The following is a 26,006-nucleotide window of genomic DNA, read 5'->3' on the forward strand; positions in this document are numbered from 1 at the left end:
TTACAGAAGAATTGTTGCCAGGCACCGCTATCGGGCTGATCGCATATTTATGTTTACCGTTACTCTAGGGCAGCAGCGTGATATTATTTACCGCTAGCATTTTACTGGGAAAATTTCAAAACTGTCATGGAATAGAAAAAGGAAATGTCCCTAGAATTCGGGTATATGTACATATTGCAATTGCTATTACTATTATATTCTGAAATTTTCCCACAATTCTCAAAACTGTATAGCCCCTTTGTCTTGCATTACTTTGTTTTTCATATTTTAACTAAAAATGCAGAATACTTTTGCGATTTATTAAACTCAAACTTCTCTCTTTAAACTAAAATCTTCAAATATTTCTTTCCATTTAGAGACATTTTAAAATCTTGGCATTCTTTTAGATATTTTCAGACATTCAACATTTTTTAGGCATTCCGTTTTATTCAAATCAGTGCAGAATAATTCGCATACATATTTGAAGCGATAAGATGTTGGACTGGTTGTCTCTGGGAATTCTCTTGAACATTCACGAAACCGCCAGAGCAGCTCGGGAGTGAACTGTGCCCGCAAATAAAACGACCAGAATTTCCTTTGGTTTTCTTGACTTTTGTAATGACACTCAATCAATATCAATATATTTTCATAACAATACATAGAGCATGTAATAATCATAGACCAATGACGAATCAGCATCGTCAATCGCCACCCCCCACTCTTGACCAAAAAAGTATCTGTTGCCAAGCTCTGGTCGGGGTTCTTGCCAAACCCCAAAAACCATTTCAATTTCCATTATCATACGTGTGTGTTGTGTGTGAGAGGGGGGCGTATCATATCATTCAGTTTTCTTTTTGTGGGTAGAGTGCAGGACAAGGTATAGCTACAGCCACAAGAAAACACATTCAATAATCTCTATTCGTTAATTTTGGTATCTAATCGCATAATAATATATATATGTATGTATGTATGTATTTATAAAAAAAAGTGTGTAACAAAATGTAATTTATCTATGGCAAATTTTTACTTGATTCGCGCGAGTCCCCTCTTCTTTTTGTTTTCGTTTTCTGGACAAATATTATTATGGGATAGTCAAAGTGGAATGGACATGGTCCAATCGGTGTGGGGGGAGAGGAGGGGGGGTGGGCACCAATCATCATCCAATCGGCCAGACATTATATGCATATAGAAATAGTTCTTCATTAAAGCTCAACGACAATATCTTCGTTTCATTTTGTTTCTTATGTTTTTTGTTTTGTTTTTTTTTTTTTTGGTCAAAAAGTTTTTGCTAATTGAAAATGAGTTAGACATAGAATGTATACACACATGTATAAAAGTTGGAGCATATGGGAGGGGGGGAGGCGGGCATGGAGGGGAAAAGCACATCGAAAAACGATCAGTTGTTAATACGTTATATGTATATATATAAGAGTACAATTACAGTTACAGTTACAGTTCTGGGCAATATGAGTGCACAAAAAGTGTGTGGCGCTTTTCTGTTCCGTTCCGTTCTGTTCCTTTCCTTTCTTCTTGTATTTTGTTTTGCTGGTTCTGCTTGTACAATTAATTTTTGAATTCTTTTAATGATTTTATTTTAATTTTTTTTTTTGTTGTTGTTGCTAATTTGCTGAAACTCTTGAGTTGCATAGATCCGTTTATCCCAATTCAATTTTCCAAGCATGTGGCTTTCCTCTGTTTTGGTCCGAAACAATTTTTGGTGTGAGTGTGTCTGTGTGTGTGTGTGTGTGTGATGGAGATAAAATATAGACAGCATGCGGCATCCGCTGGATAACTAAAAGAAGCAAGCGGCGACACGGCAAGCTGCTTACACATATCCATTATACATATAATATATATATATGTATAGTCGTGTATGTATATATATATAATTCTGTTTAGTGCGGTGGCAGCAAATTGTTTCCTTTACCAACTCTCATTCCATCTCCTACTCCTCCCCAATTCCTACTCATGCCTAACACCGCATATGGACAGGAACGTACTAAAGTTGTGCAAACTGCACGCCGGCAGCACGGTGTATACAATAGTGGCCATATCCTGGCACTTGAGCCGAAAGTCATGCAGCGACTGCAGCAGCAGCTCTGTTGGTGGGGCCGCATTCACCTGATAGAATAGCTTCAGATGTATCGCTGGCTTCTGATGCTGTGACTGCTGTGATTGCTGCAGCTGCTGTTGCTGTTGTTGCTGTTGCTGCTGCTGTTGCTGATCCCCACCAGCCCCACCGGGCAGCGATGGCGTTGAGGGCGGTGTCCCGCCCACTGTCTCGCTGACAGCCTGTGCTGGCGGCGGCTGCTGCTTCAGCTTGGCAATGGGATAATCCTTGAGCAAACGATTCACAATGTACGTAAGAATCTCATCCATATGCTCCGCACTGACCGACTGCGCCACGCGGCAATGGTTGCCCAGTATATCGTCGCTCAGCTGCGTCAACTGTGTGGTGGACGAGGCCAGGCCGGTGGACACATAGCAGACAATGGCCGCACAATTGTTCTCATAGTTCCAGCGGCGACGTATCGAGATGGTATAATCGCTAACCGAACAGCCAGTTTCCTCATCTAAATGCAAATTGTATACCGGGATCAGATAACTGGACAGATAAAAAAACAAAACACACACAGACACTTACAGTCAAAGCGATCGTTGTGGGTATGGGCCCAGACCTGCCACTCGACAAGCGCCTCCCTAGGCAAGGCGGGCAGCACAATGTAGTCCATAATGGCATTTGTGGTACGCCGCTCCCACTGACGTCGCGCCTCGCCAATGAACGCGGGATGGGTAACAAAACAAATGCCATGGACCACATCGCGCAGCTGCCCATGGGCATTCATGGCCTTGGCAATGCGACTGATGTGCCGCAGCGTTAGCTTGCATTGCGGTCGTATGCCACCCTCAATGATTGTCATGCTGCCCGGCACCAGGGCGATTTGTCCCGAAATGTATGTGATTTCGCCAATCTGCAAAAGGGGCAAGGGCCAATGGACATTCGTTAATGATTGATCAAAGAGGGACCTCGACACGATTCGACTCACTCTTGTGGATTGGCTGTAGGGTCCTATATTGGCAGGCGCCCAGTGGGATATGCCCTGCACATGCATGGTGCTGCGGCGGCCATTCAATAGCGCAGCGGCCGTCTCCTCGCCCTCGCGATCACGCTCCTCGACTGTCATATGGGCCGTATTGGCCAGACCAATTGTCTGGCGATAGGCAATCGCCTCCATCACCACATGACAGCCATCGGGCAAGGGACACTCCACACAGACGCGTGTCGGGGGATTGTGAAAGTCAAAGGCCTTCATGTAGACCCGATTCAATGCCGGATACTCGGCAATGGAGCGCACATAGAGCGTAATGTAGCATAGATCCTGCAGGTCGTAGCCCTTGCTCGTGCACAGTGCCTGCAATATGTCGAGGGCCCTCTGCATGCCCTGCTCCATGCCCTCAGAGTCGCAGCCTGTGGCAGGGGGAGAAGCGGAAACAGATTAGCAAATCACAATTGGTACAGCAGTGGGATAAGGCGGGGTGGGGTGGGGGAAATGATATGGGGGTGGGTGGATAGGTAGAAGGAGATTGATATGATACCCTGTATGCCGGCCAGCCACATCCAGCCCTTGGCATTGATGGCCGCTCTGGCCTCGTTCGCTAATGGACGGAACTCTCTCTCGTATTTCATTGGACTCGGCGGCTGTGTCATGACACTGCTAATGCCGCCAGCTCCTGGCCCCTGCCCTGTCCCTGGCCCAGCAGCTCCAGACGGATTATGGCATGTGGTCGCGCTCAGCCCAAGCGAGGAGATGGCCAGCGACATCGAGCCGCATACGGCGGCCGTGCTGCTGCCGAGCGGATTGCCCTGGGTGCTGCTCGCGTAGCTGCCGCTTAAACCCAGGGCACTGGCCGAGGCCGAGGTGGCCGATTGATTATTGTTGGCCAACGATGCCGCCGCTGTCAGCAGCATGAGGGAAGCAGTGGATGCCGCCGCCGAATTGGCCGTCGGTATGGGCTCGTCGACGCTGGCGCTCTTCGTGACAATGGGTATGGGCGAGGAGGCGGACGTGGCCAGGTGGCGCCCGAACGAGTTGCTGCGCGATATCAGCTCGTTCTGGCTGAGCGATTCCCGCAGACGCGTCTCCTTCTCGATCAGCTCCAGTTCCGTTTCGCTGAAGTCCGGATCACTCAGATCGCTGTACGTCGACTCGTTGAGGTCGCTGATATAGTCGAGGGAGCGCTTGACAAAGACAACATCAGTGCCGCTGCCGCCGCCACCACCGCCGCCGGCGGACGAGCTGCCCGGCTCCTTTGGCTGGAGTGTTAGCTTCGTGAAATTGATGTATCCCACCGGGCAGATGGGGTCCGCACTGCTGATGATCGTCTGGAAGTCCTCAACGGAGATGCGCTGCCGAAAGAGCGGGCAATCCAGCGTGAAGGTCTCGTATTCACCGCCCTCGCCGCACACATTCAGACCGTACTTGTCGCGCATCTTGAGCAGATGCGGCTGCATCTCCCGCAGCGATTTCCCCAGATGACGGTCCGGCACCAGTCCCAGGGCAGCCACCTGTCGACCAAGCGGATGTGGGTTCGGAATGGAGAAATAGGAGCTGTGCCAGCGGCCACCACTTAATGGCTTACCTTTATGATAATGGCATGCACCTGGCAGTCGATCATCTCCTGCAGCAGCTCAGTCTGGTCTCTCCGCCACAGGTAGGCCAGCGATATCAGACCAAGGCGGCTGCACACATTCTCGACGCGCACGCGCTGATAGTCGGACAGGATGGCGCCCACCGCCACGGCATCCACCTGAAGTTCGTGCTAGTTCGTGAGAGGGGAGGAAGGGGGGAAGTGAATTATACTAAATGCAACACAAAATTCCAACTATCTCCCTCCTGTTCATTGCCCACTGCCACTGCCACTGCCACTCTTCCTCTATCTATAATACTATAATATTACTATTATTATTATTATTGTTTATGTTCACGTGCACGACAACAGCTTGGCTCCGCTGCGCGATAGTCCCGCGAATCGAGAGAGATAAGATTAGCGGCAAAGGCAAAACGACTTTCCGCAACTCAATACGAGTATTCCATCCAATTACTGCTCTTATCTGTTATCTGCTGTTATTGTTGTTGTTACACTTGCACCCACGAATAACGGGGGTGCACTTAAGGACATGACATAATAATAAACAATACCCATAAAGAGGATACAGTTCTAACTCCTAATCAGGTTAGTTTAAGTTTTAGACTTTGTCTATCTAGCTAAAATTAAATTGAAATCAAATGCCTTGCACAATAAACTTATCCAGCCGTCGTATAGATTTCCGGTGGGTATGGTGCGTTTGTAGTTTTTCTACGAAGTAATCTGACCCTTCCAACTACTAATACTAGCTGCATAGATTTTTCCATTCTGTAAACAGAACAAAGGGAACACTGGTTTTGCACGTAATTTGAAGCCTAGATATTCATAAAAGATCATCTGTTTTCCCCCATTGCAATCTGCCACACAGTTACGGCAAGGAAAATCTTAAAAAATCGTACGACAAACAATTCATCCGATTTCAAACGCTTGCCGACTTTTGTTTATCTCTTTCCCATTGAAATGTGACTTAAATTACAATCCAAACAATATAAATCATAAGGTGCCGTCTACCAGATGATCAAAGAGAAAAATGTTTATAAATGAAATAATTGAGAGATTGGCCCCATTTTTACTTTAGGTATCTGATATCTGATATTGTTGATTAAGGGAATAATCCTGCAAATCGGCTGCTCTTACATCTTTACAATCCCAAAATGGATAGCTCAGAGCTTAAGGATTCCCACTTATAGCCCTGCGGTGTAAGCCCTGACCTACTCTAGGGTATAGCTGTGCTGTCAACAATCAACTGCAGTTCGTTCAGCTCCACCAAAGGGTGGGCATCGCTGCACTCAATCTGTGCACAACAAAGTGGGAGACGAGCTCCTCTTCACCATTCCCATTCCCATCCTGCATCCATCAATCAATCAATCACCTTGCATGTCTCCAGCAGACTGTAGAGATCCTCGACCTCGTCATCGTCGGTGGGCACATACTGTTTGCCCGTCTGTATGCTCTTGCCCTTGGTCTCGCGCCGATACAGGGGCAGTCCCATGGCATTGGCCAGTATCTCGATGCCCATGTGGCCCACTGTCTGGTACATAAAGCTGTCCAGCTCATCTGCGGATGAGCCAAGAGAGAGAGAGAGAGGGATAAGAGGCGGGAGAATAGATAGCGGGAGTTAGTATCAGTCAATAATCAGTTGTGGGCATATTTCATGGTAAATGTTGCGTTAATGGGGTCTGGGTCTGGGTCTCACCTCTGTCCTTGGGATGGAGATTGGCCAAGGCGACGATTTCATGGCCCTCGGCAACGCATTGCATCATGTTGTAGCAGCTATCCTTGCCGCCACTGACCATGGCCACGACCCGCATCTTGGTGGAATTTGCTTTCTTCCGTTTGTCTGTGTGTGTATGGGGGTGTTCTGATCTTGATCTCTCTTTGGGAGAAAGCTCCTTCTCTTACGCTTATTTCAATCTCTTTCTATGCCTCGTGTGGGAGTCTCTCTCTCTCTCTCTATCTTCCTTTATCCATAGGTTCAGATCTGTGGATCTGTCTTTCCCCTTGCTCTGCTCTGTTGGTTCTCCGTTCCTTCTTTCTCTGTCTGTGGGAGTCAGTCGCTCTTCCCTGTCCCTCCTTATTTTATGTTAGTCGCTTCCTCTATTCACTATTTATCTGTGCTCTGGCTCTCTCTTTCTCTGTGTGTGGGGGTGTCTCTACTCTCTCTGTGGGTACGTGAGTGTGTCTGTGTTTACTCTCCTTTTATTTTTGGCTTAGTTTGTGCTGCTTGTTAGTCTCGAGGTGCGTGCTCATTTGGTCTAATTGTTGACTAGACTTATTGGCTAAAAGAGAACGTATTTTTATCTGTATCTCTGGCTGTAGTTTCGTTTGCGGTTGTGGGTGCTACTGCTACTGCTTCTGCTTCGTGCGGTGTCTGCTGCGGGGTGTGCTGATGTGGTGTATGTGTGAGGTGTTTGTCGTGGCTACAATATTATTAACACAGTGCGGCGGCTGTTCTGCCTCTGGGATCCCACTTTGTGGCGCTGGTGGCTGGGCTCTTGTCAACTGAAAGAGAGCGCAGAGCGTATGATAGGGAAAAGAGGGGAAATTATCGTGATCTGATGATAAGTAAAAATAAAAATGTAATTTGGAAAAACTGTAGGGATACGGAGTATAAGGGAGAAGAGCACTTTAGTCCAAAGAACAAAAGAAAAACGAGGGGAAACGAACTTTTTATAAGTGGAACTGTAAAAAAAAGAGTAACGGATCAGCCATTAAATGTGACTGTAACGGAAAGAGAGAGAGAGAGAAGTTCATCCGATCATTGCAATCTAATCAGTGGATTTGCAACTGTGAAACGGATAGGAGAAAGCCTCATTAAGTGCTGCTAAAGAGATTCGAAATTCGTCTCAAACTTGATTCTAAAGAGAAAGTATTGAGGATCAAAAAGAGTAAGAGAATCATCAGTGCATTTCCAACTGACAGCCAGGAGTGTATCTTTAACTGTAGTAGAGGACTCCATCTGACAACATACAATATGTATAACGGAAGAGGGTGGGGGGGAAATGTAAAAAGGACTGCGTAAAAGCTTGTTGCTGCAGCAGAGGAAATTCAATTATGCGCAAAGTGCATCCCGGGGCCACCTCGCCACAAGAACACAAACATATGGAACATAATGGACTGACACCTGGACACGCTGATTGCATTACAAACCCCGAGGATTCTGAGTTCTTTCCTTATGCTCTCCACCCTCTCCACACTTCTTTTTCGATGCACTTGCTTTTTTGAGCCACTTTCTTATTGCCACTGCTCGACACCTCTCGCTTGGTCCTTCTTCTTGTTCCACTCGCCCACCTCTTTTGCTTGTAACTTTTTGCTGCTCTTGGCGATTCCTTTTTTTGTTGTTGTTGGGGCGGGATGCACATTCTGCAAGGGAGAGATTGCAAGAGATTCGATTCTAATTGGAACACTCGACCAACCCAACCAAAATGATTGCACGAAGGTCACAAACACACACACATACACAAACGAATATGTGCAAACACACACTGCCGCTGACAAGTATTTATTTATTTTTTTTTGTTTGCATTCTTTTTATTTTGTTTAAAGACTTATTGACGTTTGTTTGTTGTTTGGCTGTTTTCTTTAGTATAAATGAACATTTATAAATAAATTGAATAAGTTTCGCCGGCGTGGGTGGGTAGGGGTGGGTGCGTGGGTGGCGTAGTTGGAACATCAGCAGCAGCAGCAGCAGAGTAAGAACACACACAAAAAATACAAAGAGGCGCGTGCGTTTTCAACAACAAAAGCAACAGCAATAGAAACGAAATGAAAGTATAGAAAGAAAAAGGACCGCAAAAAAACGGATGATAGCACGCATACACACGCAGATATATTGCATATACGTTTTCGTATATAAATAAATAGATTTGACCCAAATAAAAAAAAATTCCTGTTCTATAATTTTGGACACTTTTCTTGTTCTTTTTGCCGAAAAACACCAAAACACCAAAAACACACGAAAGCACACACACTTTTTTGCACATCAATTCTTGACAACAACAACAAAAAAATGTGGATTCCGAATAGGATGCTTGCGTTTGAATCCTTTTGGAAACTTAAAGCTTAAAACGTAGTTTGAAACTAACCCGTTGTTGGGGAAAAGCTAAGCTGCGCTCCGTCTGCTGCTACGCAGCTGAATAGTTGTGCCACAGAACTTTACGCGAAATTTAACGTGGGAAAAAAATTATTTTGCCGCTAATGCAGCCTGCAGTGTGACCGCGGATTTATCAATAAAATATACCCGCCTTACCCTCAGAAATATACCATAACATTTTCAAAATATAGTAAAACTCATTTTCGACATAAAAATATCCTATAATATACCCTAAACGGTCACCCTGGCAGCTAGAGCTTGGCCAGAGATGGTATGGATGGCAGAGGAATGTAGCTATTGCTATTGAAATATTGAAGTTGCAGCTATAATTTTAATTTAAATAACCAAAAGCCGAACAAATAAAATTAATATAACTATCTGCGATATGTTTCCACAAATCAGTCGTTAAAAATACCGAACACAAACATCCAATTCTAGTATTTTTTCACCACGAACTGCCACCTCTCCATAATACCTTTATAGTTATACTCTGCGACTGTATTGTCCAGGGGGAGTTAGCACAACGAGGGGCATGAACCAAACATTTAACATCAATTAAAAGAAATAAGGTATACAAAAATCCATACGCATAGAATAAACTTGGTTGACCAGCAACACTGACGGAACATTTAGTCAACAATTAAGTTTTATGCTTTGGCCGTTTTTGTTTGAACCTTAATATGTAAACAATCCAATGAAAAAGAGTTCTAAAAACTAACCAATCCTGAAGGAAATTTATGTAACTATCTAGTAATATTAAACTGAATATCAAAATTGACGAATTTCATATCACAAAATATCACGGTATGGCAGCCCGCAGCAACTACGAATTGCACGAGTCTGGCAACGCCACAAAACGACGACAAATTCGTTTTATGTTGTTTTTGTTTGAACCTTAATATGTAAATAATCCAATAAAAAGGACTTCTGAAAACTTGCCAATCTCTTAAAAAATGTATGTATCTATCGGATAAAATTATTTGTTTAGGGCTGAGAGTCCCAGCTAGCTGGTAATAGTAAACTGAATATTAGGAATATCAACGCATCTTTTCGTGTCCTTCAGAATACTTACGGTATATTATTTAATCAAGTTCCAATTTATTTGTTTATATATTAAGATACGCTTCAAAATGACCGCCAGACTCCACTTATCGCATAAAAATATCGATATTATTCACTCTCAATTCGTGGAGAGTTTTCAAAATTTGCTCTCAATTCGTGGAGAGTTTGCAAAATTTGCTCTCAATTCGTGGAGAGTTTGCAAAATTCGCTCTCAATTCGTGGAGACTGTTCTCTTTTCAGTGGAGAATAGAGTGTTTTTGTGGAGACTTTCCCCTCATTTTCGTGGTGTGGCAACATGCTGCTGAAATTGTTCCCATATGGAATAAAGATTCATTGTTGCGTCATTCCATACGCGTTCCCGTAAGATACATTTGATTTGTATGGGAAAAAATTCAGCAGCATGGGGAAATGAAGTAGCAGCATTGTTGTGCAACTTTGGCACGGAATGAGCAACAGTCTGCATACCCTGGGAAAATGGATATTGTGGACTTGAGATATTGTTTGTAATTTCAGGCTCCAATTAATGCAGAAACTACTCAGTCTCTGTTTTAAAGATATAAACGAAATTTTGCAGCTCACGGGTTCCAATAATAGGTATCAGAAACGGGAAAAATGTATGTATATAACACAAATATATGCAAACATATGTAAAAAACATGTCAATCTAGGATCAAATCATAAATAATGCTTTAATGGAGCTTGGAACAAAACATTTAACATCAATTAAAAGAAATAAGGTATACAAAAGTACATACGCATAGAAGAAGCTTGGTTGACCAGCAACACTGACGTCACAGTTAGTCAACATTTACGTTTTATGCTTTGGCCGTTTTTGTTTGAACCCTATTATCCCAACAATCCCATTAAAACTAGTTCTGAAAACTAGCCAATCCTAAACAAAATTCATTGAGAAATTAGATAAAATTTCTCTTTTAGGGCTGAGAGGGCCAACCTGCTAGTAATATTAAGCGGAATATCAAAATCGAGGAATATCAACGTTGAATGTTTTGAAAAAACAATCGATACTATCGTGACAGTATCGGGCTGAAATAATTATTAAAAAACCATTGAAACCTTTTAGGAACTTGTCCATTGTAAAAATTAGATGCCACCTGTCGAATTTTTTACAAATTTGTCTTCGTGTTTTATAGCAGCCAATCCAAACATATCAAAAGCGTAGCTCGATACTATCATGATTGTCACAAAACCGTCGATAGTAGAGACTAGCAGTAAAATATCGATACTATCGATAGTGCTCTCGATGGTTTGACACCAGACCAAAATAATAACATAAATTGTGTAAAGTGCAAAAGAGGTTACACAAAAGAACTAGAACTAAAAGACGAATATCCTTGGAAGAGCAGAAAGGCTGGCCAAATATATGTACATATATATTTTGCATAAGTAAAAGTTAATTTTTTTGTTTTTTGTTTGGAGGATTTTTTATTGTGTTGTTGGTGCAGCAGCAGCGCAACGCAGAAGTGAAATCGATAAATAACGGCATAACGAACAACGTAAACAAGGCAAAGCAACAGAAAACAAAACGCAACAACAAAAAGTACAGATTTAATGTCGCAGTTAATTTGTGTGCTAGAACGAAACAGCAATAGCAAAAGCCACAGCAGCAGAAACAACAACAGCAGCAGCAGCTGAGGCAGCAACAACAAAAAATCATAAACGAAAAACGTACGACGCAACCGCTGCGTGTGTGTGTGTGTGTGTGTGTGCAAGAGCAGGATAGTCAGAAAGCCATAGTGCGAGGCTACGCGTGTGTGCAAGAGAGCGAGCAATAGGGCTCTGCGTCGACGGCGGCAGTGGCAGCGACGACAACAACGATTTTGACACAATTTAAAAAACTTCAAGCGCTTTGCAGTTGAAAGTTTGTTTCTAAGCTTGACTTCTGTCTGCGCTTAAGAACAGAAAAAAGATCACCTTGTGTGTTTCCCTCCCACACACACACACACACACACACGTACCGAGCATTTAACGGTGGGCGTGTCGTTAGTGACGCAGGCACTCCCCACTCTGCAGCACCCCAAAAAAAAAAAAATTCAAGACGCAGTTTTGGATTGTTGCTGCCGCTGTCCGCCTGCAATAACGGAAGATAACAAACACAACAAGACCAACAAAGAGACACCATCATCTCTTCTCTCTATCATCGCACCCCCTCCAACGAACATCAACAAATAAGTAAAATATCAAGAGAAACAGCAGCGCAGAGAGAGGTAGGAGAAGCAGCAGCTGAAAACATATGATTTTTGTTTGTGTTGTTGTTTTTGCGCGCGCTCTGCTGTTGTCGTTGCGGGGAACAAGTGGAAAGGGAACGAGCGAATAGAAAGAGGGGAACAAGAGAGAACGGTGCCAAGTGCCTGGCTGCTGATTCAGACCAACGGAACACCACAAGGCAAGAAGAGCGGGGTAAGTGTGCGCGCGTGTGTGTGTGCTCTTCTTTTTTTTTGTTTGAGGCGCAAAAAGAATAATAGAGATAGAAGGAGAAGACTCATTTTACATATGTAATGGAGCAACATACATAATAATAATATGTGCAAATAAAAGCAGAGAAAACAATTTTATGCAATTGTTTTTGAAATCATTTTACACTCGCACACACACAACAGTAAATTGTGCAAACAAAGAGAGAATTGCAAAATAGAAAACAACCCAGCGAGCGATGTGATAGAGAGAGCATGAGTTATTTTGCAAATTATTTAAATGTCAAAAGTAGTGGAAATTTTGTTTGTCTTTAAATAAAAACAAAAACAAAAAATGGAAATATCAAAACACAAACAATAAGGGTAAAATACTACTCCACCTCTCTCTTTCTCTCACTTTTTGTTTTTCTCACAAATACATACATATAAGCGTTGGTTAGTGTGAGAAGAAGTGGGGAATATTGGTGCGCATTAGACAGACAACAAGGCAGTGGGAAACGAACGGAAAATAAATATATGAAACAAACTGATAGTGGAACACATTTCGGCACTGTAGGTATGATAAGTCAAGCCAAAGTGTAAAACCGTTCAGTTTTCGAAAATCTAGTTTCAACTGGCTGTAGGGCACTAATTTTAAACAAACGAGAAGTTTCACAAACAATAAAAATCAAGTGTACATTTTGCAGCAACAACTGATAGTGGAACACATGTTGGCGCACAGTGGGTGTTTGGGTATGATTAAGTTTTTCAATATTTAGTTCGCACTGGGTGTTTAGCATTTATACAGCATTTGTCCCACAGTGCGACGCTGAGCTTTTGGCAGGTTGTGAGAGAGATGGTTGGTAGATTTTTCGGGTGGGAGAGAGTGAAGCAAACAACATTTCGTTGCAGCTGAGAATGGCATTGCGCTTGTGTGTGCATCAGCCTGTGTGCGTTAAAGTTTTTGTTTTCGCTCTTGCTCTCTCTCTCTCTCCCTCTCGTCGCTTCTTTGTTTCCAAAATACTTATTCAAAGCAAACGCAAAAACAATTGCATTCGGTTGACACTAAATATTCGTATCATTTTTACAAATTAAAACGCACGTCAACGTTTCCATTAAAAGTGACATTCTCTCTCAATTGCCTTGCTGCACTCGCCTCCCGCCGCGGCCCCTTCCCCCCCTTCGTCTACCACTCTCACAAAATGCAATAAGAGAGCAGCACGATTGTGGCTTTACCTAACGGGAATGTTGCCCAAAAAGAACAATTTTCTAGAGTGCAACGGAGGTTTTTAATGTTTGGGTGAGTAGGTGGCTGGCATTGATGCTGCAATTCCTCTCCAACCCCTCTCACCCTGTACTTCCAATACCACCCATGTGAACTGAAACTTTTGAATATTTCTTGTAAATAGGGATTTATATACGAGTATGATCCCCATCCAAATGTTTTCTTTGTTCCATTGCTTTCAACACACACTCTTATCTGTCTGTAAAAATTGAAGGATGTTCCTCATCTGCTACTGCTGACGCTGTTCCCCCAATATTATTTCTGATAATGCCCTAGAACATTTCCCCATAATCTGCGATAGCGATCAGCTGTGTGTGGGTTGATGAACTTTTATTTTATAACTACAAAACACTTATATAGAGACGCTGCTGATACGGCATAGCCCTACGGAAATTGATCTCTTCCCCATCCTCTTTGATCAAAATCGAATCACTATATAGTAGTATATAATATAATACGGATTTATGTGTTTGTGTGTGTTGTATTTATAGTAACACCTGTTCGCTGAATTTAAGTGAGTGTGTGAGAACTTTTGTGGTTTTCTTTGTCCACACAAACAAACAAAAAAAAAACGAAAAAAATTGCTTTTCGTTAAGATTTTGTCAAGTGGCTTTTGGCAATGGACGATATAAACAATGGCCCCAACATTCACACAAACTGACACACACACACATGTCTGCATTGGTTGAAAGCTCTCTTTCTCCCGCGTCTGAAAATGTGGATTGCGTGCACAAAATTAACCCTTTGCCCCTTGCAATGCATTTGAACCTACAACACGTAGGTATGTATGTGTGCTGGAAGTGGATATCGAATGTCAAGGATATCGAAACTTGAAATTATTTTTCAGCACACACACAGACACACACATCCACTGGTGTCTTTATGTCTCTCTCTCTCTCTTTGGTTCTCTCTCCCTGTGAATAGGTGACGGACTAATGCTAAACAAAGACAAATGCGTTAGTGATGAGAGCCATGGTCGTGATGCATGGGAGGAGAACACCCCCCCTGACTGACCCGTTCTCTTTCACTCTCTTAGCTTAGCGGGTGTGAACAGCTGTGGGTGTATGTGTGACATTGCTCGTAACATGCTTGCTATTGTTGTTGTTGTTGTTGCGCGTGTGCCAAGCCAATTGAGGAATGCAACGTTTAGCTAACTGCGCCTCTGTCGCCCACCCACCGCTGGCCCCATGCTCCTGTACTCTACTCTGCAGAGGAACTTTTTTGTGATCGTTTTTGGCTTAACGCAATAACACGCAATAAAACTATTAATAATTTAATGATGATCCTCTTCGGTTGTAATTGGCTGCATATGCATGTATGTATGTATGTACATATGTACTATGTACCTTTTGAATTTCGCAATTCTTGCAAGCACAAGCGTAATTCATTTAATCATTCAATGACTTCAATTTTACAAACACGACTTCGTGTCTTATCATTTGCCAATTCAAATATGTACGAGTATTAACGGGCACCATTTTACCCCAAGTAATTACCTCATCTCTATCTTTATAGTAGCTATGTATATGCAAGTACTCGTGTCTATGTATGTACATACATATGTATGTACATGGGGACATCTGGTATAGTGTGGCATTAATTAAATGAAAGGTTTGAATAATTATTGATAGGGCATGCCCTGAGGCGTTTTCTGTTTACTTTACTCTTTGTTCCTGCGGAACAGCTGTTGCTTTTCATAACGTTGCTGTCATTATTCTTTGGTTCTCCTTTGCTGCTGCTGCTGCTTTTGCTGATTGGGTTTCCTAGCAGCAGCAGCATCAGGAGCAGCAAGCTAACCGCAGGCAAATTGTCCTCTTAGCTTTCTAGTCCTGTTTATGACGGGAAATCCAACAGTTGCTGCCGTTTTTAATGGTAAAGGGAATAATAAATGCTTATCGCTGGCTTCTCTTTGTGGTGTGTTAACTGTTTGTTTGTTTACCTAGCTTGCAGCTTAAATTTAAGCTGGAAACAAAGCTGGCAAATAAATCTCTTAAACCAAATTGAAGCTTGGAAGCTTAAACTATAACGGTAACGGTAACTGAGGCTTGCAATGACCTGACGCGTTTATTTTTTAATTTTGTTTGCATTTTAAGTGTTTTCATTTTGTTGCTGTTGTTGTGTTTAATTTTTTGCGTTGTTTGATTTGTCAAATTTGTTGTATATACTATTTATATATACATGTGTATATATTTTGTTTTATTGCACTCAATTTACGCCCCAATGGAATTGAAATTGACAATGGGTGTGTAGGGCAGTGGAGAGGAGAGATAGAGGGGAAGAGACAGGTATACAAACAAGCAAAAAAAGAACACACGTAATGCGCTAATAAAGTGGTAAGAGCAGAAGAGAAAGAGAGAGGCAGGTCTGGAAGGCTGGGCAATGTGCATACGTGCGGGAGGTGCTTGAGCTGTGGAGCGGTGCAGGGGGGGTTGTGGCTGTGCAAAGATTAAAAGTAATTCGATTGAGACAAAGGGAAAAACAGAACAAAATGGAAAAGACTAAAGAAACTATGAAATATGTGCATGTACAACGAGAGAGTGCAATGGAGTGAAATAGCGTGTGTGAGTGTGTGTGAGTGTGCGTGAGAGGGAGCGGTAGATCTCTTATGTTTGGAAGGGAATGCTAAAAAGAATAAAAGTACACCTAGGCTTCGCTCAACACGGGTCTTACGTTACGTTACGTTACAGAAATATCCGAATAGCAGGAGTATATGAACAATTCAAGGGTATCAATCGCTTCGGTCTCCGATGTTGCTTACCTTTCTCTTTCTTGTTTTATTCAATGTTTTTTTTTTTTCGTTCACTTTTTGCTTGCAGTTGACGACAACAGTGGCAGAAGCAGCAGCAGCAGCAGCGTCGTGGGAATAGAGAAGAGATTCAGAGAGGCAGCAGAGCAGCGCCGAGGCAGAGCAGCGTAGAGGAAGAGGCAGAGCAGAGGCAGAGGCTGAGCAGCGCTCATTCCCATTCCAGATTGCACAGACAGGCTGTCTCTACGCTGACGAGTAGCATCAAGAGTAGCAGCCAGTAGCAGACAGCTGACCCTGCTGCCAGTGTGGGAGCACCCACCCATCCACTCACCCGCCACCCGACAGCCGCAGCTGTGGAGAGCAGCGTGCTTAGAGGAGAGCCAGACAACGCGTAGCACTCCAAGCGACCCGATAACCACAAAAATCTCACCCACATCATGTCCGCGGACTCGCCACGCCGCCATCCGTCCGGCGGTGGCGGTGTCGGAGGTGGTGGATTGCGTGGCGGCGGTGGATTGGCTGTGCCGGCCATTGTGCCGCCCCAGACGGTATCGGATCGCTCGATACTTGACTCGGCCATTGGTTTCATCAACGATGTCACCCTGGCCAATCAGCCGGTGCAGGATCCCAAGGACACGATCACCTGGGCCCGCTTCGAGACCTGTGCGGACGTGAGCGATCCCCGTTTCGGCGATGACTGGGAACTGGAGGGTAATGCTGCCCCGCCGCTTCTCCTCATCCTCGGCTATGGCCTGGGCGTGCAGGTCTGGGCCATACCCGCCAACGGGGAGGCAGTTGAGGTGCTGTCCTGGCGCCATGGCGTCGTCACAGCCCTCCGAGTGCTGCCCACACCGGCCACGGCGGCCGCCCTCGATGAGAACGGGCGGGCCGATGAGCCAGTGGATGCCTTCGCCGAGAAGCGACCCCTGGTGGCCCTCGTCGATGGTGGCAGTGCGGCGGCAAGCGGTTTTCTGTCCGGCGGCAGCGGCGGCTCTGGCATCGGTGGGGTCAGCGGCGGTGGTATCGGCTCTGGCAGCGGTGGCAGTGCTTCTGGCGTGGCCCAGTTCAGTGCCGTCAATTTTCTGTCGCTCAAGACGGGCGTTCAGGTGAAGACAATCAAATTCAAGAATGCGGTGCTCGATATCCAGGCCAATCGATCGGCGGTGGTCATTACGTTCCATGAAAGGATCGCCGTGTTTGATGCCCGCACCCTGGAGGATCGCCTAACCATCACAACCTGCTATCCCAGTCCGGGGTAAGTGTGCGAATGCCCATGACTTTGCCATTGGCCAGGCTTTTCATTGGTCGTCTTTTTTCCCCGTTTGCAGAATCAATCCCAATCCGATTGCCCTGGGACCACGCTGGTTGGCCTATGCAGAGCACAAGCTGCTTCACTCCAAGCGCAGCGGCGGTGGCTGCGATGGCGAGGGTGTGCCCAGCTATACGGCCACTGTGCTGAATGCGGCCAAATCGCTGGGCAAGGGTCTGCGAGAGCTGGGCGAACAGGTGGCCGCTGGTCTGACTGGGGCCACGGCTGGCAGCGGTGCCAGCTCCAAGAGCAGCAGCTTCGATTCGGCCAGCGGGGGTCCGGATGCCAAGCAGTCCGGCGTGGTCACCATTATCGATGTGAAGGTGAGAGTCGACCCGCCAAAGCTTCGAAGTACGAATTTCATGCAATGCTTCAACAATTTCAGCATCCTGTCAAGGACTACAGCCCCACGACGGGCACACCATTGAGCTCTACAGGCGGCGCCCAGGCTGGCGGTGATCCGATTGTGGCACATTTTGTGGCCCACAGCGAGGCACTGGTGGCCATGGAGTTCGACAGCTCGGGGATGCTGCTGCTGACGGCCGATCGACGCGGACACGATTTTCATGTCTTCCGCGTGCAACCGCATCCGGTGGGGCCCTGCCTGGCGGCCGTGCATCATCTATATGTGCTGCATCGGGGCGACACGAGCGCCAAGGTGCAGCACATTGCCTTCTCGCTGGACTCGCGCTGGGCGTCCGTGTCCACGCTGCGCGGCACCACCCACGTCTTCCCCATAACGCCCTACGGCGGCGCCATGGGCGTACGGACGCACACATCGCTGCATGTGGTAAACAAACTGTCGCGCTTCCATCGCAGTGCCGGCCTTGGGGCCGATGGACGCTCCAGTTCCCCCATTTCGCACTCGGAGAGCACCACATTTGTTCAGTCGCTGCAGCCGTATCACAATCCCACGCTTCCCCCCTATCCGCGGCCGTCGGTGGTCCAGCCCCTCGCTCAGCTGCGACAGCCCTTTACCCTTGGCTCGCCGCCTGGTTCGGCTGGCGGCCTTGGGGGCGTAGTGGGCGTGGGGGCCGGCGTCGGCGGGGGTATTGGTGTGGGGAACCATGGAGGCGGCATTGGCGGCGGCCTCGGTGGCGGCAACAGCAGCCAGAGACAGCGACAGCGACTCTCCTCGCTGTCGGATGACAGCGGAAAGCCGTTGAGCGTCTGCTCAATATTCGCCAAATCACGCTCCTGGCTGCTGGAGCCGCTGACGACAACACGAGAGGCACCGCATCGCGTCCAGCGCAAGGCCGTCGACTCGCTCTTCGTGATGGCCGGCCATGGAGCGCTCATCCAGTACGATCTGGACACGAAGTTACCCTCAAGTGAGTGGCCCGCACCGCACCGCATCCATCCCTGTCTAATGATTTATGCTTTCAGATGTTGCCAAAGAGAAGATTTGTGATGACACGCCCATTGAACTGGAGGTGGAGGCCCGAGCCCAATGGAATCTGGGGCGACGCAAGGATGGATCTCATGAAATCATACCACCGCTGGCACTGGACAATTGGCTGATCAAGGATCGCCATGGCAGCCTGCTGCTGGACAGTGCCCATCAATTCGATGAGCCCGACGAGCGTGCCGAGAGCTGGTTGGCCCAGGTCGAGATCATAACGCATGCGGGACCCCATCGACGCCTCTGGATGGGGCCCCAGTTTGTTTTTAAGAACTACAATACGCCCAGCGGGTATGTGGGATACGATTGCCACCTGGCTGGATATTTTCTGTTATTATGTCTCCCCATCTTCTCCAATTTCTCAGCTCAAATTTGAATCATGTGGATGCTGAGGCTGTGGAGATTGGGGTTACAAAGACAACAACCACAACGCTACCCTCAACGGCGGCTGCCTCGTCCACTGGCGCTGCTGGCGTAGCAACTGGAGTGGCGGCCAAGGAACGTTCGAGTCCCCTGAATATGCCACTGAATGCGGCCGCCGCCTCTCTGGCTGCCGCCTCTGGCGTGGGAAGCACTACAAGTCGTACTGGTCCTGGTGTGCCGGTGCTTATCGAATCCGGTTCGTATAGTAAGTGTCTGGGATTCCTGATCGCTGATTTCACTTTTCTCACTCATTCCATCTCTCTCTCGCTCTCTGTGGCACTCTTAGGTAGCATTGAGCAGAGCCCCAAGCTTATGGATCGCTTCCGACATGGCCATTTGGACTCGGACTATGGACATGGCGATACACGGCTAAAGGAGGACCTGGCCGATGCCATGCGAGAGTCGCCATCAATGGCAGCCACACGACGCGAAACGGGTAAGAATGAGCTAATCATCTTAGCCATAGAAATATAATAAGAATGCATGAAATCGCGAGACAGCCAAGACTTTTGTTGCTGCAGGGGGATACCCCTTCTTCCGCAGGCATACCATTCCATCTAAGGCGTTGGTATTCTCATTGTTAATTTTTTTTTTAATTTTAATTTTCATTGATTTTTTGTTGTTTAATTTTTAAAACTGTTTTTGGACAGTGCAAAATTTTTTCGTTGAATTTAAGCGAACGCTTTCAAAATGAAAATGTTTAATTCCGGATAAGTTTTGTTGGTGGTCAGCAAATACAAGTGAAACAACAAAAAAAAATTAAGAAAATAATCATGCATTGATTATGAGAAAAAAGACACCACAAATTGGCATTTGATTGTTGGTTGTTGATAATAATAATTATGATGATGATCCATCCATTTACCTCCCGCCCCCCCCCACAAAGATCCCTTGGCATTTTCTACTTCATCTCTCCTATTCCCATTCCTCCATTTCATTTCCATCTCCCATCTTTCTTCTCTCCCTCCAATCATTACTTTCTCTCTGTGTGAGTGTGTGTGCGTGTGCGTGTGTGTTGGTGTGCTGTTGTTGTTGTTGTTGTTATTGAACTTTAAGTTTTTGCAAAATGTTCTGTTTTCTAGCCGGAATAAAACACGCTTAACAAACGATTTCTTTCTTTTGGTGGTGTGTCCTCTTTCAAAAAAAAAACCAAAACAAAACCAAAACAAACAAAACAAAGATACTTACACTTCATTTTAAATCTATTTCTAATTTAATGAAAATCTAAATTTAAGCTAACAAAATTTTTGTCACAGCAGAGCCCTCCCTCTACCGCACCACTCACCAATGCCATAGAAAACCCCCCGCCCGCCCGCAACAGTTCTTTTTTCACATCACTGAACAATCTTTCCAGACAACACCCAGATTCTATCCTTTCTACTGCTTCCTTCTACTGCCTGCCCTACGCCTACGCCCTTTTACACCACAAATACACCACAGATCACCCAGCCAGCACACACACCACACCTTCCACACCACGCCCCACCACATCACGAACTGTTGTCCTTTATTCACTTTCTACTTCTTCTTGCCGCTTGGAATATCCTTTTGACAGGGATTTTTTTATTTTTTATTTGTATTTAGTTTTAACTTTTTCCTTTTTTTCCTGCAATTTTCAACAAAGAAAACAAAAAAACAAAATGTTCCCTAAAGCGTGCGAGAGAGAAAGCTAAATCATCAAAGAGACGTGAAAGAGAGATAGAAAGCGATTGTGTGAGCGAGAAAGAGAGAGAGAGAGAGATGGAGAAAGAGAGCGAGAGAGAGAGAAAAGTAAAGGGGAAAGAGCACATTTAATATACATGAATATTTTAATAAAAAGCCAAAGTCATAACCAAACAAAGAAAAAATTCCAAAAATTCACGAGAAAAAAAAATCCAAAAAATATTTATTTTGTTCTTATCCAAATTCTGTCCCTACACTATTTTCATAATTTAAGTTTAATTATTTTTCGTTTCGTTTCAAACACTAAAAAAAAAAAATAGTTGCAAAAAAAAAAAAACCTCAAAATTAAATTTTAATTCCTAAAATCCAAAGAAAATGTATTTCCCGCGAATTTTCATTATCTTTTTTCGAATTTGAATTTATTTTGTTTATTTCTGTTGGTTTTTCCAATGCTTTAAAATATTTTTAATTTTGAGTGTTTTCCGCCACAGTTTTTCATTTTTCCGACAACCGATGCTAATAAAAAAAAACGCATTCTGCAGCGCTGCTTAGCCAAAAAATAAATTAAAATAATAAAAGGTTAAAAATCACTTAAACAACAACAAATGCAAATAAAATAAAATTAAGCGATTTTCATTTTGAATTAAACATTTTCAAATTTCGAGCGTTAATCCAATTAATCGAACTATCGATAGACAAAACCCACAAAGCAAATGAACGAAAAAAAAAAAATGAAATGCATTTAAAAATCCCGCCTTTGGCTTTTTGTTTTCTGTTTCCTGTATGAACCAAAAAAAAAAAAAAAAAAAAAAAAAAAAAAAAAATGCGCTTTTTTCATAATTTGTTTTCTCTTCTATTTCTCTTTCTCTGCTCTGTGTTATGTCCTGCCCCACCGTTGTTGACCCACCACCACTACTACCACCTGCCACAGGCCAGCCATCAGGTTCTTCGGCTTTGGCTTCCGTGGCGGCGGCAGCCTCCTCCTCCGTCTCGGCCAGCGATAATGTCTGCTACTATGACGCCCTCGCCGAGCACGAGCACCTGAACGATCCTGATCACGATCCCGACATGGTGGGAGGAGGTGAGGCACCGCATAAGGAGGATCTGAGCGATGAGGCGGCACTGACGGTACCGGAGGCGAGGGCCCTGGCCAAGGTGGAGCGACGCCATCTGATCGAGCACATGAGATTAGCCAACGACTGCAGCCCCAACAGCAGCAGCAGCATGGCCGCCCTGGCCTCGGTGCTGCCCAACATATGCAGCTACGATTATCCCACCGGCGGACATCATTACAGCGGCGGCCATTCCAGGATCGAGAAGATCGTCAATCCGCTGGGCACGGTGACGGACGTGAATGCGGGCATCTCGGGGGAGCTGCAGACGGACATGCTGGACGAGGTGGTATGCCAGCTGGCCGCCGAGGAGAGCATCATCCATGAGAACTGTGACGAGGCGCTCTTTCGGCCGGTGGTGGCCATCTTTTGCAACGATCTCGTCGAGCAGCGCAACCATCAGCAGCAGCTGTTGCTGGCCAAGGAGGAGCAGGCGGCCGCTGCCGCTGGCTTGGGGGGATCGGGCTCGAAGGGAGGCGAAAATGATCACTGCAAGCCGCCGGTGGTGCTGGCCAATAAGCTAATTGTGCCCGTCATTGCCAAGGAGGTGGACGAGGTGCTTGTCCAAAAGGAAAAGCAAAAGTCACAGAGGTCCCAGCACCAAAAGGCGCAGCAGCAGAAATCGCAGCTCAAATCCCTGGCCGCTGCCGAAGATGCGGCCCAGGCGCAGCGATTTGCCGAGCTCTCGCATCTCAATAAGCCCAAAGGAGGGGCTAATCCGAGTGCCAGCAACAACAGCAATAACAGCAAAACTGCCAGCAGTCCGAGGAACGCCACCGCGGAGGAGGAGGAAGTCAATGCCACTCTGACCATCAGCATTGGTGGCAAGGCATCCAAGAAAGGCAAGCAGAAGATGACCCCCAACAGCAGCAGCAGCAGCAGCAGCAGCAAGGGAGCAGAAAAGAAACTGCCTGCCGTGGAGGAGAAGCTCAAGAAGCAGTTGAAGGAGCTGCAAACGCAGGATAAATTTATCCAGCAGGATCTAGATGAAATAGTTGTAGTCATGGAAGAGGGTGGGGAGGAATCAGAGGCGGAGGCAGAGCCAGACCCAGAGCGAGACTCGGACCATGCCGATAGTTTGCTGGCCAATAAGAGCAGCATTGCCGCTGTCATGGTGAGCAGTGCCAGCGCCCAAGGATTGAGTCTTCTTGTGGAGACGACCACTCAGACGGGGGAGGATGATACCGAGGAGGAGGCTGAAGATGATGAAGATGATGATGATGTGAAGGAGCAAACCATGACAATCGAAAAGGAGAAAGAAAAAGCCAAGGAACGGGAGAAGGAGAAGGAAAAGGAGAGGCTGAAGGAAAAGGACAAACTTCAAGCGAGGGAAAAGCTAAAGCTGGAAAGGGAGAAGGAGATTATCCAGGAAAAGCAGAAGCTGGAAAGGCAAAAGGAAAAGGAGAAAGAGAAGCTGAGGCTAGAGAAAGAGAAGCAGCAGCTCCAAGAGAAGGAAAGAGAGAAGGAGAAGCTCCAAGAGAAGGAAAAGCTGAAGCTCGAGAGGGAAAAGCTGAAGTTGGAAAAAGAAAGGCTCCAGGAGAAGGAAAAGCTGAAATTAGAAAAGGAAAAGCAGTGCAACTGCAAGAGAAGGAAAGAGAAAGAGAGAAGGAGATGCTGAAACTCGAAAAGGAAAAGCTGGAAAAGGAGAAGCTCCAAGAAAAGGAGAAAGAGAAGCTTCGCCTCGAAAGGGAAAAACTTCTGGAAAAGGAGAAACTCAAAGAGAAGGAGAAACTTCAGGAGATGCTAAAGCTCGAAAAGGAGAAGGAGAAACTCGTGGAGAAAAACAAAGAAAAAGACAAGATCCGCAGCCAGGAGAAGGGCAAAGCAGCAGCTGAGATCTCACCACCAACGTCGAGCTACCTGGTAAAAGTGATAGAGGAATCTGCTCCCAGCAACAGGAGACCTTTGGCTGCCACCCCCGTTGCCACAGCGGTCCAGTCCAGTCCCTGGAAGAGAGTCGGTGTCGTCAGCGATGAGAGCACTCCCAAGCAGCTGTCGGCGGTGCAGCAGGATTATCCGACGCTGGGCAAGAAGCAGAGTAAGCCCAGCAGCCCGGAGAAGCTGCCTTCCCCTGCAAAGGCAAGCCCGCTGGCAAAGCCCCGAGCAGCCAAAGAGAACTTTGAGGACTTTCTGAGTGGCATGGAGTCGCTGCCACCGCTGCCCGATCTCGAGCCGCTCGAGGTGAAGGCGAATGAGCCGCCGCATCTCATCCCGGAGGGTGGGTCGTCGCTCAGTCTGATCAATTTCGAGAGTCCGCTGCAGGAGAGTGCGACGACGGTGATGCCGATAAAGATCACGCCGCCGCCACGCGGATTCACCGAGAAGAACCTTGTGCTGGCCCTTTGCGGATCCCTGCACTATGAGGACGAGCAGGAGCAGGAGAGGGATCGGATTCGGGCTCTGGCTCGAGAGCGGCAGCTGGAAGACCCCGAAATGGAACTGGAACTGAAGCCCCATCCGTATGTGCTGCTAATGGCCAGAGATGACCAACAGCAGACGCCGCTGGGCATGCAGAAATCCACATCCACGTCGAACAACTCATCCGGCTCCGAGGAGATCATCCTGATGGAGGAGCCAACCAGCAAGAAGCTCAGCAAGAAGCACAAACGAATGAAGCAGCTCCAGCTACAGCAGCAGCAGCGCGAGAAAGAGCGCGAGCGAGAGCGGGAAAGAGAGAGGGAAAGGGAGAAAGAACGTGCCAGAGAGCAGGAGACAGAGGATGAGGAACTTCGTCCGCTTATCAGCATCAGTATGTGCGACTCCCAGCTGGAGATCCATTCGCCCGTCAAAGCATCAAAGGCCAATCGAGGAGGCACCGAGGAGCCAGCCGATGCGGATGCGGATGCGGATGACGATGAGGAGGAGGGCGAGGGGAGGAAGAAGAGGAAGAGGAGGAGCTGAGCCAAACACTGCCGGAGGATTTGCTCCACTTTGGGAGCAGTGGCGTGGCCACCAGCGGTACCACTGCCACAACGAACACCGCAACCACAACAGACAGCGAGGGACCCATTCCGGCCACCACATCCGATGACAATCTCGTCTATAGCTCATCCACAGCCGCTTCGCCGCCGCACAAGCTCAAGACCAAGAAGCTGGAGCATAAAATCAATCTGATAGCCGCCATCGAGGCGGCCACCTCCTCGTCCACTTCATCCGCGGAGGAGAGTAGCGTGGAGACGGCCAGTCCCATTGTCAGTGCCTCCCATTCGGATACGAATCCATCTGCGGGCACGGCCACAGCCACAGCCACGTCGGCCAACTCGGGCGGTGCGTCGGCGGCGAGCTCTGGCATTAACGCGACTGGCACCAGTTCCCCCGCTGTGGGCCTCCATGTGGGCTCCACTGTGGGCATGGGCGTGGCCAGTCAGGCGAGTGCCACAAAGAAGAAGACGAAGCGGCGCAAGAGATAAGAATTAGCGATTTGTTTGTTGTGCGTCTTCAGTCTCGTTGTGCTCTGGCATCTGTATGCAAACCAGGAGAGAGGTGCCGGTGCCAGTGCCAGTGCCAGTGCGAGTGGGACTGCGAGTGCTAGTAGCCTCCACCAGGAGCCGCCAACGGAGGTGCAGGCAGCCGTAGAGCAATCACAGCGCCACGAGCAGCAGTCTGAGACGGACCACGATAAGGATCAGCAGCAGCGGCAGCAACTATCGGTCAAAGACATTGCCAGTGCCAGTGCCAGAGCCAAGTAGGAGCTACAACAACACCCAAAGACAGCAGCAAACAAAGCTCCGCAATCGAACAGCAGCAAGCCATTTGGCCAAAATTATGTTTCAGAATAAATAGAGAGAGATGATGACACAACACCGTACACGCAAACACACCGTTCCCCTCCCAACCACGAAAGATTCTAGCTTAATTCTTTGGCTGTTGTTTGC

At 46.5% G+C, this 26,006-nt stretch overlaps 2 protein-coding genes across 4 annotated transcripts; one reads left to right on the forward strand and one right to left on the reverse strand.

Moving 5' to 3' along the window:
- Positions 1-1,423: 1,423 nt before the first annotated feature.
- Positions 1,424-8,852, reverse strand: LOC111069047. Of its 3 annotated transcripts, none has more exons than XM_041595836.1 (9): positions 8,712-8,852; positions 7,918-7,989; positions 6,323-7,128; positions 5,999-6,183; positions 4,621-4,800; positions 3,577-4,546; positions 3,027-3,448; positions 2,624-2,951; positions 1,424-2,552 (listed from the first exon to the last, which is right to left on the reverse strand). In XM_041595836.1, the coding sequence occupies exons 3-9, from the start codon at positions 6,435-6,437 to the stop codon at positions 1,942-1,944; spliced, it is 2,811 nt and encodes a 936-aa protein (XP_041451770.1). In that variant the 5' UTR covers positions 6,438-7,128; positions 7,918-7,989; positions 8,712-8,852; the 3' UTR covers positions 1,424-1,941. The 3 variants fall into 3 exon arrangements, with proteins under 3 accessions (XP_041451770.1, XP_022214620.2, XP_022214619.2); XM_022358928.2 differs by having other exon boundaries at positions 7,777-7,989; XM_022358927.2 differs by lacking the exon at positions 7,918-7,989.
- A 2,325-nt stretch (positions 8,853-11,177) lies between these two features.
- On the forward strand, positions 11,178-25,761 carry LOC111069036. Its single transcript, XM_041595837.1, is given in 10 exon segments — positions 11,178-12,199; positions 16,294-17,478; positions 17,552-17,855; positions 17,918-18,863; positions 18,919-19,225; positions 19,300-19,562; positions 19,644-19,793; positions 21,951-23,678; positions 23,681-24,943; positions 25,003-25,761. Coding segments are annotated over 9 exon segments (6,318 nt in total). The 5' UTR covers positions 11,178-12,199; positions 16,294-16,660; the 3' UTR covers positions 25,542-25,761.
- The last annotated feature ends 245 nt before the right edge of the window (positions 25,762-26,006 follow it).

The sequence above is a fragment of the Drosophila obscura genome, unplaced genomic scaffold (assembly GCF_018151105.1).
Source record: "Drosophila obscura isolate BZ-5 IFL unplaced genomic scaffold, ASM1815110v1 contig_84, whole genome shotgun sequence".
NCBI lineage: Eukaryota > Metazoa > Arthropoda > Insecta > Diptera > Drosophilidae > Drosophila > Drosophila obscura.